The following is a 16,002-nucleotide window of genomic DNA, read 5'->3' as shown; positions in this document are numbered from 1 at the left end:
TCAGGCCACATGAAACACAATCAGGTGTTGGAGCCAAAAGGCACTGAGAGAGAGGCTGAGTGCGTGTGTGAGAGAGAAAGAAATATCAGCAGATACTGCATCCAGCTCTCACACGGCAGAGTATCAAATCTAATTAAATGTTATTGTTAGAGCTCATTTCATACAATAATATAACCTCAGGTGCTCTACAGATGTGGTGGAGCGAGATAATCAAGTTCATACACTGGACTGATTTCAGCTCTTACGTCAGGATCCTCTTGGCTCTGCAGCAGCTTCAACCTCAGCGGTAAACACACATTCAGTTATTCCACAAGTGGAGAGTTTCTCTGTGAAGTCGTCTACCGCTGCGTTCACAAGCTTATTTCTGATGAAGGCTGTCACTTTTGAAGTCTATGTACACATGAAGGTACCATTTAAGGTCCACACAAGATACACTAAATACAGAAATAACTGTATAAGAGTACATGGTCAAAAGTATGCGGACACCTAAACATTAAACCTATATGTAAGTGTCCAAAGAGCAGGTTTGTGTTTATATTTGGATGTTAAAAAATGAAAAACAGTCCCAGACCAGAAGTACACACCAATATGGCCACATTAATGTCCACATACTTTTGGCCATATGGTCTATTTTTGGTTGAGGTGCCAGAAACATATGTATTTATGAGGAAACTACCATTTCTTCCATATTTAATCACTGAATAGAGAGTTGCAAAAATCAGAGACAACATCATAGTCAAACAGTAAAATAACAAATTGTTTCTGTCACACAGCCCAAAGGGCTCAGTCCAACACCTGTATGTCTCCATTATAGTCAAACCATGTCATTTAAATGGATGATGAAAGCAAAACTGCTCAGTGAGGACATGAGTAATAGTAATTAAAAGAATAAGTAATAATCCAAAAGTACAACAAATAGAATTTAAAATTAAATAAAGTGAGAAACAGCCTCAGACGCTGCAGGATTAATAAAACAGGGCTCGTTCAGCAAATGTTCCCCTACAACAGCAGAGGATCTGTCGCATTGTTTTCACTCTCAGGATTCATTAACAGACACAGGAAAACATTCATTAGGCGCCGTGGGATTATGATAGACATGACCAAACATGCCAAACTATCAAAGGGCATGGCCGCCCCTGCACGGAGACGGTTGCCTGGGTGCGAAGGGTTCGGTGGCAGCAGCAGCGCAGCACAAAAAGATGCACACAGCTCAACAGAGACAGACACAGACACCAAGCATGTTCTGAGCCGTCGATTAAAGCAGATAACAAACTTAGCAGATACTGTACCAACAAAAAAAAAAAAAAACAGCTGTGAACAGAGGATTTTTTTTCAGGTCTAAAATCTTGCTGTCATGGTGACAGAGGATGAAATTGAAAGTGAAAGTCAGGACGAGGTCAAAAGTCAACAACAAAGAGAACTACATTCTGAGTTTAAATATGTAACCGGACAAGTTTCCAGACCTGCTACTAGAGAGTCTGTGACTTTTCTTCACAAGCCCTAATTGGCTGTTAACTGGTCGGAGGTGTGACATGAAACAAAGCACAGACAACAGTGAAGCTTCTCCACTCTGGATCAGACCAGACAATGATGTGTGTAGCTGTGATCATCCTTTACAATGACAACCACACAAATAATAAATATGTTACTGACTCACAGTCAAACACTCGCACAGTATTCATTCACATTTGTACAAGTGTAAAATAAACACATGCACACAGCTGCAGGCCTGCACAAACACACTGACCTGATCACACAAACACATACATTAAGACCTACATACTACACCACACACACACACACACACACACACACACACAAAGTACATGATCAATATAGTGTTTTGTTTGCTAAAACTGCACAAAAATATACATGTTAAGCTCTTTTTAAGAGGGAAATGATGGTACAGCACTGAACCCCCCCCCCCCCAACCACCCACAATAAATTCTTAAATGTACTCTGCAGTACAAAGTATGTCACAGAAACACATTCACAGATGGAAATGGGGGCAAACACACACTTGCACACACGCATGCAATTACAATTTAATGTATGCTTAGAGGCACCAGTGTGCACGCACCTACACACGCACACTGTACGTACACAGAAACATAACGCAGCACATGCACCAGCATATACACAAACATATTTGAATGCACCCACTGGTCTCATGAACATGCACACACGCGGACAAACGCACAGGCACACACACAGCCAGCTCCCAGTGTCGGGGCTCACCAGGTCGTCCAGGATGGTGACGGGGAAATCGAACATGCACATCTTGACGGGCTGAGCGAGGGCTCTGTGCAGGCTGAACAGGGACTTGGTTTCCATGCTGCACACCGAGCGCAGCGCGCAGCTGCCGCTCCACCGCTCGCAATGAAGGTATACCCACGAAAAAATTAAAATAAAGCAAAAACATAAAAAAAATCAAGAGGGAACTCCCCAAGCTTCCTGCTGCTCGCTCTGCCTCTCACTGAAGACTGAGAGAAATCTATCACAGAGAAAAAAAAAAAGAAAAAAAAAGAGGAACCTCTCCACCTCCTTCCTCCTCTTCTTCCAAGCCACCAACAACCCTGCCCCTCGTTTCCCTTCCTCCCTCTTCCTCTTCTCGTCTTTCCTCCCCTCCTCCTCCTCCTCCTGCTCCCTCACTAGGGAACGTCTTAACTGTCAGCAGCTGCTCTCTTGTCTTTCGTCTTCTGGAGGTATTGCCCGACAGCTCAGGAACACTCAGCTGTTATGCCACAACCGCAGTGTGTTTGCTTTCTGCTCACAGAACCGTGTGTCTGCTAGAAAAAAGAAAAAAAAATAACCTTGCCAAATGAAATGCAGCAGGTACACAGAAGGGCTCTGAGATGCCGTCTGACTCTCCTCTGCTTCATTATGCTGCAGCGATTTAATCAGGAGAGAAGGAACGGCTCTGTAGTGCCAGACTGTCTGTGTGAACCCATTAAAGATGAAGCAGGGTGACTGCTTCTCAGGCTGATGTATGAATCAGCCTCCCCTCTCATTAATGCCGCTGGCAAATGTGGGACCAGACGTTCTGGCAGGTTACCAACCCTCATCTGAAAATTGTTTTCTTTTGCGAATGCGCTGTGGTGCTTCTGCACTGCAACTGTCACACTCAGAAACCACCTGTCAATCAAACGCTGTGGGCGGTTCTGTGATGTTTCTTTCCAGCGATACTTGATGATGAAATGTTGCACTTTGTTCGGCAGCACCCCTCCGTTAGTTAAGCCACGTCTTAGCTACTGCAGTCCGTGCTGACTGTACACTGTGCCACATTCAATATAGTTTACTGTTGCTAAGTTCCCTCCTGCTGCCGGTATGTGAATATTAGGAGGTGGTTTGTCAAGATGAACAGCTGGTGGAGCTAATTTTCCAGTCAGGTGCCATTAAACCAGTGCAGAAGAAGAGGACGGCGTAACTAAAAGAGCTCCGGGCAAAGCTCAAACGGCAAAAACAACATGTAGAGAACACGCTGGAAATATGGCGTTTATGTCAGCTTCATGTATTAATGTGGGGAACGTTTCAGTGTCCTCGTCGCTCAGCACAGTCGCTCAGTTGGAAGCTTGAGCGTCGCTTAGGTTCATACAGGACTGTCTCAGAAAATTAGAATATTGTGATAAAGTTCTTTATTTTCTGTAATGCAATTAAAAAAACAAAAATGTCATACATTCTGGATTCATTACAAATCAACTGAAATATTGCAAGCCTTTTATTATTTTAATATTGCTGATTATGGCATACAGCTTAAGAAAACTCAAATATCCTATCTCAAAAAATTAGAATATTTCCTCAGACCAAGTAAAAAAAAAAAGATTTATAACAGCAAAACAAAATCAAACATTTGAAAATGTCCATTAATGCACTCAGTACTTGGTTGGGAATCCTTTTGCACGGATTACTGCAGCAATGCGGCGTGGCATGGAGGCAATCAGCCTGTGGCATTGCTGAGGTGTTAGGGATGCCCAGGATGCTTCAATAGCGGCCTTTAGCTCATTTGCATTGTTGGGTCTGGTGTCTTTCTGCTCCTTCTTCACAATACCCCACAAATTCTCTATGGGGTTCAGGTCAGGGGAATTGGCAGGCCAATCGAGGACAGTAATGCCATGGTCAGTACACCATCTACTGGTGGTTTTGGCACTGTGGGCAGGTGCCAGATCATGCTGGAAAATGAAATCATCATCTCCATAGAGCTTTTCAGCAGACGGAAGCATGTAGTGCTCTAAAATCTCTTGGTACACAGCTGCATTTACTCTGGACTTGATGAAACACAGTGGACCAACACCAGCAGCTGACATGGCTCCCCAAACCATCGCTGACTGTGGGAACTTCACACTGGATTTCAAGCAACTTGGATTTTGCTCCTCTCCAGCCTTTCTCCAGACTCTAGCGCCTTGACTTCCAAATGACATACAAAACTTGCTTTCGTCTGAAAAGAGGACTTTGGACCACTCTGCAACTGTCCAGTGCTTCTTTTCCATAGCCCAAGTCAGACGCTTCTTCCGTTGTCTTGAGTTCAGAAGTGGCTTGACCATGGGAATACGGCTATTGTAGCCCATTTCCCGGACACGTCTGTGAACAGTGGCTTTTGATACCTGGACTCCAGCTTCAGTCCACTGTCTTTGAAGCTCCCCCAAATTCTGGAAGCGACTCTTCTTCACAATGCTGTTAAGGCTGCGGTCATCTCTCTTGGTTGTGCAGCGTTTCCTGCCACATTTCCCCCTTCCAACAGACTTTTTGTGGATGTGCTTTGAAACTGCACTCTGTGAACAGCTTGCTCTTTGAGAAATTTCTTTTTGTGTCTTACCCTCCTGATGGAGGGTGTCAATGATGGTCCTCTGGACAGCAGTCAGATCAGCAGTCTTCCCCATACTTGTGATTTAGTTTACTGAACCAAGCTGAGTGTTTTTCAAGGCTCAGGAAACCCTTGCAGGTGTTCCGAGTTAATTAGACGATTCAAGTGATTAGTTGAATACCCTACTAGTATACTTTTTCATGATATTCTAATATTTTGAGATAGGATATTTGAGTTTTCTTAAGCTGTATGCCATAATCAGCAATATTAAAATAATAAAAGGCTTGCAATATTTCAGTTGATTTGTAATGAATCCAGAATGTATGACATTTTTGTTTTTTTAATTGCATTACAGAAAATAAAGAACTTTATCACAATATTCTAATTTTCTGAGACAGTCCTGTATACATCATAATTCATATATCAATTAATATCAATATCAACACAACTCTTCTAACCTCAGCTTAGCATAAAAATATTTTTTCGATATTTCAAATTTTCAGTGTTTCCACTCAGTTTTTTAATAACAGGTATAAATAAACCCACCTTACACATGCAACTTGTTTAAAGTTAATTATCTGTGGAACTGCAGAATAAAGTTTGTTGAGCAGGTCAACTCCCAAAGCCTGACCTATCTCCACAGTGCTGTGTCACCAGTGGAGAATGTTCTGGCTGCACCATCATCATTCTGCTATAGGGGAAAAATACTCTGGCTTGTTTGCATTTCTTAAAGCCAATCACAATCATCTTTGGTGGCACTCAGCCCAGGATGCAGTGACGGTGCCCCCGCAAAATAGTGTCGGAGGGAAACTTGTTTTGGTGGAACATTTGCATGTGTGGAGGTGAGCACTGTTATTAAAATAGCTGATTCTCCTCAAAGAAAACGCCTCAGGAATCAGCACAGACGTATGGCGACAGTGTGATGCACGATCTTCATCAAAACTCGCCATTTTCAGTGTGTGGGTTGCAGCTCGGAGGCTGCTGCTGCTTCCCGAAGTGAAAACGGTAACAGGCAGGGGAAGCGGAAAGGGAGGAGAACACCACCTGGCGCCCCATGACGGGGTGATACCCACAGCCTACTTCCAGTGAGTCAGACGATAAACTTCCTGATAAAACATGAGCAATATCCACCATGTGCTTGGTTTTAGCTTGTACATACAAATGTCACTGGGTCAAAATTCACCCAGTTTGGGTCAATAAATCACCCATAATGCCCTGGGTAACTTTACCCAGGGTAGATTTGTACAGAAGGGGCCCCTTTGACCCACGGTTGTGAGTTATTCAGAAAATAATGTGTATATTTCCCTCGAGAGCTGGTGGAAACCAAAACCAGAGCTAAAAGAGAGTGAAGCTATTGTGGTGTGGTTGCAAACTGTACAGTAAAACTTGACATTGTTGTGCTTCACACTGGTCAAAGTTGACCCAGTATTGTGTTTTTAACCCAGTGAATTCTAATGTGTAGGTGGTATTCCTGTGAATTAATATTTCTAAGCTGGAGCAACAGGGTGTTCTTCAATTTCCTCCAATATCATGAAAATTTCAATCAAAGAAGAGTTTCTGCTCTCAAGAGCAAATAAAAGCATCACGTCCTGCCTGAGAGAGATTTTTCCCACCCGGTGTGAACAGCAGTGTATATTAAAGCTTTCACGATGACTCACTGAGCAAACACTGATGAATATGAAAATGTCACAGATTTAAATGTGCAGATCACACCGCTGCGTGATGATGATGATGATGATGTTACTGTCTGGTCATCTGACGTCTCTGTGCCTCAGTGACCTGCTCATCTGTCAATTAATCAGTGGGTTATTTTGAAGTTCAAAAGGAAGAAGAAAGATGTTCCTCCAAGACATATCATGGATCGAGCTTATTTGTTGCCCGTGTTGTTTTTGGCTGTGTGTGCACAACTGGAGCTGCAAGGATTAGCTGGATTCATCAATCCACAGGAAGTTTTTTCCATGACTAAAATTTGACTGGTTCCAGCTCCTCCAAAGTGAGGAGTTGATGCTTTTCTTTGTCATACCTGATAATAAACTGAATATCCTAATGTCATCTTTGGCTGTGAGAAATTACATCAGGCATTTTGCATCATCTTCTGACATTTTACAGACAAAACTGATAAAGGGGCTTTATGTACGTTTTCTCTGCCGCCAAACATGGTTTCTTGCGGGGAGCGGGGGGTGGTAACATTCAGTTGCCGAGAGCTTTTGCCATTGTTGCATTTACACTAAGAGGTTATAATTACACCCCCTGAGCAGCGCTACTTCTGCAGGGCAGACTGCACGGTATTGGAAAGTGACAAGACGAGCCTGCCAGACTGGAGCTCACAGGAGAAAACAAAAGTCAACACTGATGTTGCTTTCCACTGCTGGGGACAGCTGTTTGTGTGCAAAGGAATGAAGTTTGATACTGAACTCGCATTTCTTCTAGACTGACAATTAAACAGCTGTTAATGCTAACATTAGCTTTGTAGCAAAGCTTACAAATAGCTCCTTTACTGAGAAAATAATCTGCAGGTTAATCCTTGATGAAAATAATCACCAGTTGCAGCCCTTTACACAACTTAAGCTCTTGTAAAGTGCAAGTCTTATTAATGATAAAAACACTGACAACATTTGAGTTCCTTCATTAGTTGCACATGTCAAACTGACACTAGACGTCTGCAGAGTGCAGTTAACTAATGCTGGGGGCAGTTCATCAGTACATGAAGTAAGGTCAGCAGCAAGACTCCGAACAAGACACAAAAACACTGACAGACACTCAGTTCAGTGCTTTCTGAGGAATCCTCCTGAAAAATAACCAGACACTGGTGAAAACACAACCTCCATGGTGGAGGTAATGATGAGAATAAGACCAGAATAAGAATAAGACCAGTAATAACAATTGTATCAGTGGGTGGCAGCAGCCACAGATCTGGACTGGACCTGACTCGCTTGTTTCTCACCACAGTAATTTGGGACTTGAGACATGAAGGTTAAGACTTGAGACTTGCTTGAGACTTGCACATGTCTGATTTATTCCCACCTCTGCTTAGTAGATATAATTTTCTCCACATGCACATATATGCAGAAACTACATGACACTGATGCTGCTTATTTTGTGTGTGAATATCCAGTTGTAAAAAGCCTATCATGAGCCTTATGCTTAATTTGCATCATCTAGTTTGATTCGAGCGTCATCATCCAGGTGCAGAACACTGGATCGATTACATTTCACAACTATGAGCCCTGCTCACGTGCACATCAGCAAACACACTGCTACACTAAACTGAGGCCTCTGGCTGCCTTTACGCAACATTTGCCTTCAAAACAAACTGAATATTATCAGTCTGCATTAGCTGTTTTTTTCTGCTGTGTGCAGGTGAAGGACCCCCCCCCCCCCCCCCCCCCCCCCTTCAGAAACATCTTCGGAGTCCACTGATATTTTCATATTTTCTTCGTCATCTTCACAGCCTGAATCTGAAGGCCCAGACTATGAAAAGTGTTTCCAGACAACCTTGTTGTATGTAGGTCACACGGCTTTCACCTCAAATGGCTGAAATGGTTGATAGAAAGGAAGTAAGTTTGCTTTGACCTGAAAAAGAAAAAAAAAATCTCCTCAGAGCTGTGAAAATGTGAAAGCCTCTGCAGGTTTGTTTTTTATCTCACTTATCACACAAAGTACTGCTTTCTGTTTTTACTGCAACGCTGCTTTGACCACTTTGTGTGTTTGTGTTTCATCATCTTGCAAATGTACAAAATTAAACTTACTCATTTCAGAGTAAACATCCACGCTGTATGATTATTAACTGTCTTTTGGGAAAATAAGTGGCAAAATAAAACACAATGACCCTGCTAAATAAACAAAGAGCACAGTGCTCAGTCGCTCCTCATTTAAAAAGCTTTTCTTTCTTTCACTCAGCTAATATTTGCATATTTACAGGACAGTCAGTCTAAATATTTAAAGTGTGTTCTGGCTCCAAGTCCAAGCCTGTAGTTTTTGGGGTGATTTCAAAAAGGAACAAAGGCAGAATTCAGTCCCAATTCAGATGCAAATGATGTTCGACGTCGCGATTTTAAAGTACAGCAGCGAGTGAAGATGAAGAGCTGCTGCTCTTTAAAAAACCGAGACAGTAGAAGAAGAAGAGCGTAGCAGAAGGAGAAAGAGCGAGAGGGTCTGAAACACCACTGGGAACTGCTTTCAGATGCAGAGGCCGTCCCACGGCTGAATACTGTAGGAGAGCGGTCGTCATGGAAACAGGGAGGCAAAGCCGGCTCTTCACAGGGCTACAGATCCACCCTCCTCCCTCCCCACTCTACAGATACCCAGCCAGGACAGGAAGCCGGACCGTAACCTGCAGGTCGGCTTCCTGTGGACTCGGACAAAGGCAGGACGGGCGGTGCAGGTACACAAGAAGTCACGGCTGCAAACTGTAAACCTGTCATTACGGCTCTCACTATCATCTTAAAGCTACTTAAAGGCCACAGTGAGGTGTTACAGCTTAGGCAACATCTTACAGCACAACATGCAACAGGGGAATAAGCTCCAATCACAAACATCAACAACATGATAGGCAGGGCAGGGATGTAAGTTGTGTTATTCAACACACGGCTCTGATTCAGTACGTGCAACAATTGAGACAAATTCTTTCCAGAATCTGTTGAATCTGTTGAAACGTGCAGCTCTGTTTGCTGAGCTCAGATTTTATCTTGTGCTGTTGTCACCACAGCTGGTTGCTTTTGTTCCATTGTATTTAGTGGAGACACCAAGTCTCAAAGGTCAAAAGTTTAGTCATAACATATAAAGTTATAATATATCAAAGATTAATGTGAGGTTCATCCTCAGCTTTGATTTGTTTTTGCTGTGTTGACAATGTGTTGAATAGATACACTAGCATGTTGTCAAAGCTACTGTAATTGATTGTGATCAGAATGTTTCTGCTGAATCTGCAGCTCCGCTCAGTTTCACTGAGCTTTATAGTGACTCCCAGCTCATTGTTTATCTGTCCAGACCTTGACTTCACTGTGCTGGTTCACTCTCACAGCCCTCACCGCTTTGTTTCCGTGTACTGTTGTGTCCACAACTTTTTTTTAATTGCCCCCAAGTGGCCAAAAATATTCAGTTGTAGCAAGGTTGAACCCTTTTGGTAAAGAGATGAAGAATCAAAATCTCATGTTCGAAGGGATAGTTCAATTTTTCTGGAAATATGCTTATTTTCCAACAAATAGTGCTGCACATATCCTGCCATAAAACTGAGTTTGTTTGGCAAACAGAAACAGGCTAGCTGTTTCCCCAGTTTCCATATTCTGTGCTAAGCTAAGCTAACCAGCTTCTGCCTTCAGCTTCACATTTACCACAAAAAATGTCAAACTATTCCTTTGACAAGAATGAAGACGTATTTTAGAGTTTTAAAGTGTTGATATCCATGAGAAGATATATTTGTAGTTTTTAAACACCAAAAAACATCTCAATGTAGTTTTACATCTCCTCTCTCAGGCTTCTCTCTGAAGCTCTAGTAACGACAGGCCAGTGAGCCAATCAGAAGAGAGGCTCTGACCCTCTTTTCTGATTGGCTGACTGTTTTCTGAGTGAACCAATAAAAATATAGCAGATTTCAGGTAAACATTCAGAGAAACCAAATCCTGAAAGGTTGGGTGGTGGGTCCAGGTGGGCGGGGCTTGGGGTATGGCTGAGAGCGGTGACCACTTTGCTGTGACATCACAAAGTTACAGAAGTCCTGACGGCTGGTTTTAAGGCTCAGTGTCTGAATACAGGCTGTGAGCATTTCTCTGTGGACTGAGGCTTTGATACTTTCACAGTATTAATATAGAACCTAGACCTGCTTTATAATCAAAAAAGACTCTGTTTACTCATTTTATACAACATGGGCCCTTTTTGTTGTTGTACTGTTTTCTGCAGCAGTAACCATGGGAACCTTTGGATACTGATTAACTCTTCACATGAAGAAGAATTTCAGCTCATATGACGTGGATGAAATGTCCTTAAAAATATTGCATTACCCATTGAAAACTAGCCTGCAATTATTGTATTTAAACAGATCAAAGGTTCAAAATTACACTTGATACACTGGTGCAATATGTTTATGATCATTTTAAAATCAGTCCCAACATAAGAAATTTATTCTACAGCAATTAGTACCTTATACAGATGAGCTGGTCAATAAATATTGTGCATCCCTGATTTTTTATTCATTTTGGAAAAAAATCAATTGGGATCAAATGTTGTTAGATTAAATTTTAAGATGATCTCATGCATAAAGTGTGATTCATCTGCAGGTGATTTACCTCAGAGCACACAGGATGGACCGATGAAGATATTTTATGCGTCGTCTGAGAGTGAGCAGCAGCCAGACTTCATGTTTCTGGCCTGCAGAGACTCTGGATGGAAAACTTGCTTTCAGTCAGCACGAACACGCCTGCAAATGATTACAGTGTCTACACACACACACACACACACACACACACACACACACACACATAAATCTGATCTGGTCACTTGGAAATTACAAACGTGGACAGTCGGCCTACAAGAGCATATTTGAAAAAACTAATTGGATTTGTTTGCCGACTGAACACACAACGAGGAGAAAAGAAAAAGCAGAGCCACACAGTCTGACATTGAAACCATCAGCAACAAGTCAGAAATGTTGTAGCTCTTGCACTTTGCAACACTGACAAGATTTAAAGGACAGGCCCTTCCTCCACACACATAACTAATGCTTCTGAAAAAAGGCAAAGAAAAAAAACCCTCGGGACTAAAAACTGCAGAAAAAAAAGTCTGATTCTTGTCACATTCCATCAGACAAAGAAGTCAGATATGCTTGGAGTGAAGTCAAGCTTCAAGAACAGAGTGTTTCTGGAGCGCTGTGCAGAAAATGGAGCACCGCAGAAGCAACAAAACAGCTTACAGCTTTATCTACAATTCCTACAATGGTGGAAAAAAGAAAAGGCGAATAAATGTTTCATAAAGAGAATAAACATCAATAATACCAGTGAGAGGAAACAGGATTTACGTGGAGGGGAGAGAAGAAGAATAAGGAGTGGCTGTTTACAGTGAAATCCAGGCAATGTGTGTGTGTGTGTGTGTGTGTGTGTGTGTGGAGGGTTAAACAGACCCTTTAAACTGAAGCAGTGGGAAGCCCTAACATCCTGGAGCAGCAGCTCTCATCCTGCTCGCCTCACTGGTGACCTTTGACACCGATTCACTGTGTTTACTTGATCGGGTTTTCTGGGATCTGAACTAGATCAGTTTAATTTTACAGGTAAAATATATTTAAATAAAACAGTTCCAGTGGTTAAGAAGAGAAATCTCTGCTAACAACTCGCACACATACACAACATGTCATGAACGGCTGCAAGTCCCCATTTTTTTCAGTTTGAGGGATAATGAAGCAAAAAGGCTGGAAGTCACTGGTCCCTTATGACAAAAGCCTGTTATAAGTTAAGCCACAACCATGGTCCATGCATGTACATGAATGCAAATGACAACACCTGGCCTCAGCAGCACAGACACACAAAACCGGTGACTGTAACCCACTCAACCCAAACAGAGGGGACCAGCTTTCTCTTGTTGGTTCATGCTATACTGCCCATTTGCTGCAATGCTCAGACTGCGGCTCACGGTCACATTGCATGAAGATATTTCTGGTGACACACTGCAGAACGCAACAACACATGGAGACGAAGCATCGGTGTGGGTTTTCTTTGTTTGAGTCTTAAGTGACAGCAATTCAAGTTCATTCTGATAATCACAAAAATCACAAGTAGTAACAGGAAAATGACAATATGGAGGAGCAACGTTAACTAACATACAAACATGTCATATTAAGTGTAGAAATCTTTTTTTTTTTACTTTCCTAAATATGCAGCCAAAATAAACCAGAATTTTATTTTATTTTCTTATATTTTTCCTAAATAAATGACAATTCATCCATCCATCCATTTTCTATACCTACTTATTGTGTTCAGGGTCATATCCATTAGGCAGAATACACCCTGGACATGTTGCACACAAACACATTCACACCTACATGCACTTGAACACACTCCACAGAGAAGCAATTAATCAGTTTTAAACAATTATTGTAATTAGATTAATTTCCTGCTGAGTGACAAACGGATCGATTGCCGGAGCGTTTCCAGAGAAATGACAGCAGCCAAGAATCTTCCTGTTGAATCTCGCTCAACACTCGTTCTGTCACCAGCATCTCCTCTGCACAAACACTTCACATCTCTGAAGCTGTGATGTTTTATTGATGTGTCAGCTTTTGCTTTTGGTCATTGATGCTGCTGAAACAAGAAGAAGAAATCCCCTCAACTACCCCCCGACCCCCCACCCCCACCTCCCATAGTTCTTGGACAGAGGAGGTTATGAGCTCTACAGACTGAAGGATATTTCCTGAAGGGCTTCTGGTCTGCAGCTGAGACTAAAACTGAGGTTAATGAGTCTGAACTGAAACACCAGTAGGTTTATTTTTAGCGGATGATACCATATTTTCATTCATCAGTTATTTTCTTTCAATTAATCAGTTAATTATTTAGTCTTTGAAATATTGGAAAATTGAGAAAATGCTCCAATATTTTGCTTTTTTCATTTAATTTAGTCTGAATAACTGTTACAAAAAAAAACATTAACACACAATAATGACACGAGATAGAGAAAAGCTGCACATCTGTAGTCTGCATCAGTGATTTCAGCAGTATTTCACGTATAGCTGAAACTAATGATCATTTTTGAAGATAAAGAAAAATGCCCATTGTAATTTCCCACAGTCTTCAGATATTCTGTTTTGTCTGACTAACTGTCCAAAACTCACAGATATTCAGTTTATTATAAGATAGAAAATATTTGTTTGACACGATCCAATTGAAGAATCCTGATTTGTTTTGATTGTCTGCTGATAAAGTGAGTTGGCTTTTTAAAGTGGAGACTTTCATTTCGACAAGACTCTTGGCAGCTGAGACAGAGGATACTCTACCACCAATATAATAACTCAATGATTTGATTTGTACTTTTTTTTAAGGAATTTGTGTAAGTGTACATTATGATTTGTCATGTAGCAATCAAGGTTATTGTTTAGTGTATGGACTGAGCACCAGAGGCTCAGGGCACTTAAATCAATCAATCAATCAATCAATATATGGCAACAAAAAGCACTGAATCCTCACTTTTGAGAAGCTTGAGGGAAGAGACATTTCTGCTTAAATGTTTTATCTCTACCATCTATCATTTGTGTTTTTTTCTATTAAATTATCATTTCTACTTTTTATGTCAGTTTTGCTTTTTTTTTTTTTTTTTATTGTCTCCTGGTGTAAAGTATGTTGAGACACTCGTGCACTTTAAATAAACTTTGACTTTCTACCACTGGCATTTCCCCCTATTTTCTGACTGCGGGGCGAGAGAGGTCGTCTTTAAGCAGGGCCAAGAAAGAGAGCAAGAGCGAGAGAGAGAGCTGGGAGGAAGGTTGTAAAGGTTATAAAGAGGATGAAATATGAGCAGCAGGGTCATCGAGAGAAAGATATAGATCACCGCAGAGTTACTGCACAAATTCACTGCATACAAGCTGTTGCAGTCTTAAAAGATTATTGCAATGATCCCAAAGTTATTTGACCTAATGTCGAAAAAATCAAATCATCAATCAAATTAGTTAGAAGAATCCAAATGGGGGTGATGGGTTGTTTGTTTTTTTTACCTGATAAATAAGTGAATAGGTGAATCAATTTATCAATAACAACTGTGATAGATTAATGTTTGGCACAAATGCCCAAATTCTCTTATTCCAGCAGCTTGTCTTTCACCATCACCACCTTTTCTTCACCAATTTAAGACATATTCTATGCATTTGATTGTAAAGCAGCTGGTGATGGAGTGGTAGAGAGAGGTTGACTTTAAGCAGGGCACGGAGAGAGAGAGAGAGAGAGAGAGCTGGGAGGAAGGTGAAATATGTGCAGCAGGCTCATCATTTCAAAGGTATTGATCACCCACAGAATTACTGCACAACTGCACCTTGAAGCTGAGAGAGAGCCGGTGCACCCATCAACACCTGTAGTGACCAGTATGCAAATGAGCCCAGGTGTGCGTTCAAACGTGCCCCTCTGCTAATGTCTCACCTGTTTTTCCAGCATGATCATTCTCTCAGTATCATGACCTTCATGGAGTGTGTATCCATGCGAGTTCGGGTTCACGGTTAGACACACTCCACCTCCGCCAGCATCTTGTCCTTCAGGGATGAGCGAAAAATTCAAAAAAAAAAACAAACAAAACAAATTAAAAACAATAAAAATATTCAACGGTGAAGAAGATAACGGTTACCGATGCTCGCTGCTAGCTAGCGTTAACGTCGGGAGGCTAGCAGGCAGCTTCGGCGCCTTTATCCTTGAGAGAAATGTCCCCGCTGACTCCAGCATGTCTCGACGTGAATATAAAAAGGCATCAGGAGTGTTTTTTTATTCATGGAGGAAAACACCACATCGGTCACTGGACGAGAAAGTGAGGAGGAGGAGGAGGAGGAGGGGGGCGGGCTGAGGGCTAGCTAACGTTAGCGTGCTAGCGCTAGCCAGCTAAACCCAGCGATTATCAAAAATTGATTTGTCCCCTCCTGCCTTCATCCATCGCCGCTCCTCTCCCTTCCAGTCACGCTCGAAGAAATGCAGCGGGGATGTGTCCTCTAGCATCGGCTCTCCCGACCAAATCCTCCCTCCACGTACTCGACGACGACATCCCAGTGAAGAGCTGAGAGTCCGGGGGGGGATGTGGTGCTTTGACCACTGTAACACTGATGCTGAAATGGATGGTGATGCTGCTGCTGCTGCTGGCTGAGGAGGAACTCCGCTTTCTCCAAGACAAGACGCTGCCGCTAGTACTGCCGCTAGTACTGCCGCTAGTACTACCGCTAGCTTTACCGCTGCTGCGGTGGGGAAGAATAAGAGCGTCTTAGAAAAACGACGCTCCTGAACGCACCGCACAAAGCACGACACAGAGGCAAAACAGACGCTCCTGAACGCATCTCAATGTTCTTCAGCAATGTATTTATTTAACCCTCCTGTTATGTTCCGGGTCAAATTGACCCGTTTTAAAGTTTGAAGATCTAGGAAAAATAGTTAAAAGTATTTTTTCAGTATGAAACTTCTTCTGCTTAATTGGTGTAATCAACATATAATATGAAAATGGCTCATCTCACATATTTGCAACCACCCCCTGCA

At 42.1% G+C, this 16,002-nt stretch overlaps 1 protein-coding gene across 4 annotated transcripts in view; it reads right to left on the bottom strand.

Moving 5' to 3' along the window:
- Positions 1 to 15,574, bottom strand: part of LOC139624590 (ral guanine nucleotide dissociation stimulator-like) — a 55,683-nt gene extending 40,109 nt beyond the window's left edge. The window contains exons 1-2 of one of the 4 annotated variants that reach the window (XM_071483843.1): positions 15,113 to 15,251; positions 14,911 to 15,020 (exon numbers count right to left, since the gene is read on the bottom strand). In XM_071483843.1, the coding sequence (XP_071339944.1) occupies positions 14,911 to 14,931 (21 nt within the window). In that variant the 5' untranslated portion in view covers positions 14,932 to 15,020; positions 15,113 to 15,251. Of the gene's footprint in view, positions 1 to 2,238; positions 2,572 to 14,910 lie in introns of those variants that run through there. The other 3 variants (XM_071483845.1, XM_071483842.1, XM_071483841.1) reach the window with 3 other exon arrangements.
- Positions 15,575 to 16,002: the final 428 nt, after the last annotated feature.

The sequence above is a fragment of the Trachinotus anak genome, unplaced genomic scaffold (genome assembly GCF_046630095.1).
Source record: "Trachinotus anak isolate AG129_WGS33_773 ecotype Australia unplaced genomic scaffold, CSIRO_AGI_Tana_v1 ptg000008l, whole genome shotgun sequence".
In the NCBI taxonomy this organism is placed as follows: Eukaryota; Metazoa; Chordata; class Actinopteri; order Carangiformes; family Carangidae; genus Trachinotus; species Trachinotus anak.
The sequence above is the reverse complement of the archived record's forward strand: the minus strand, read 5'-3'. Positions and strand labels throughout refer to the sequence as shown.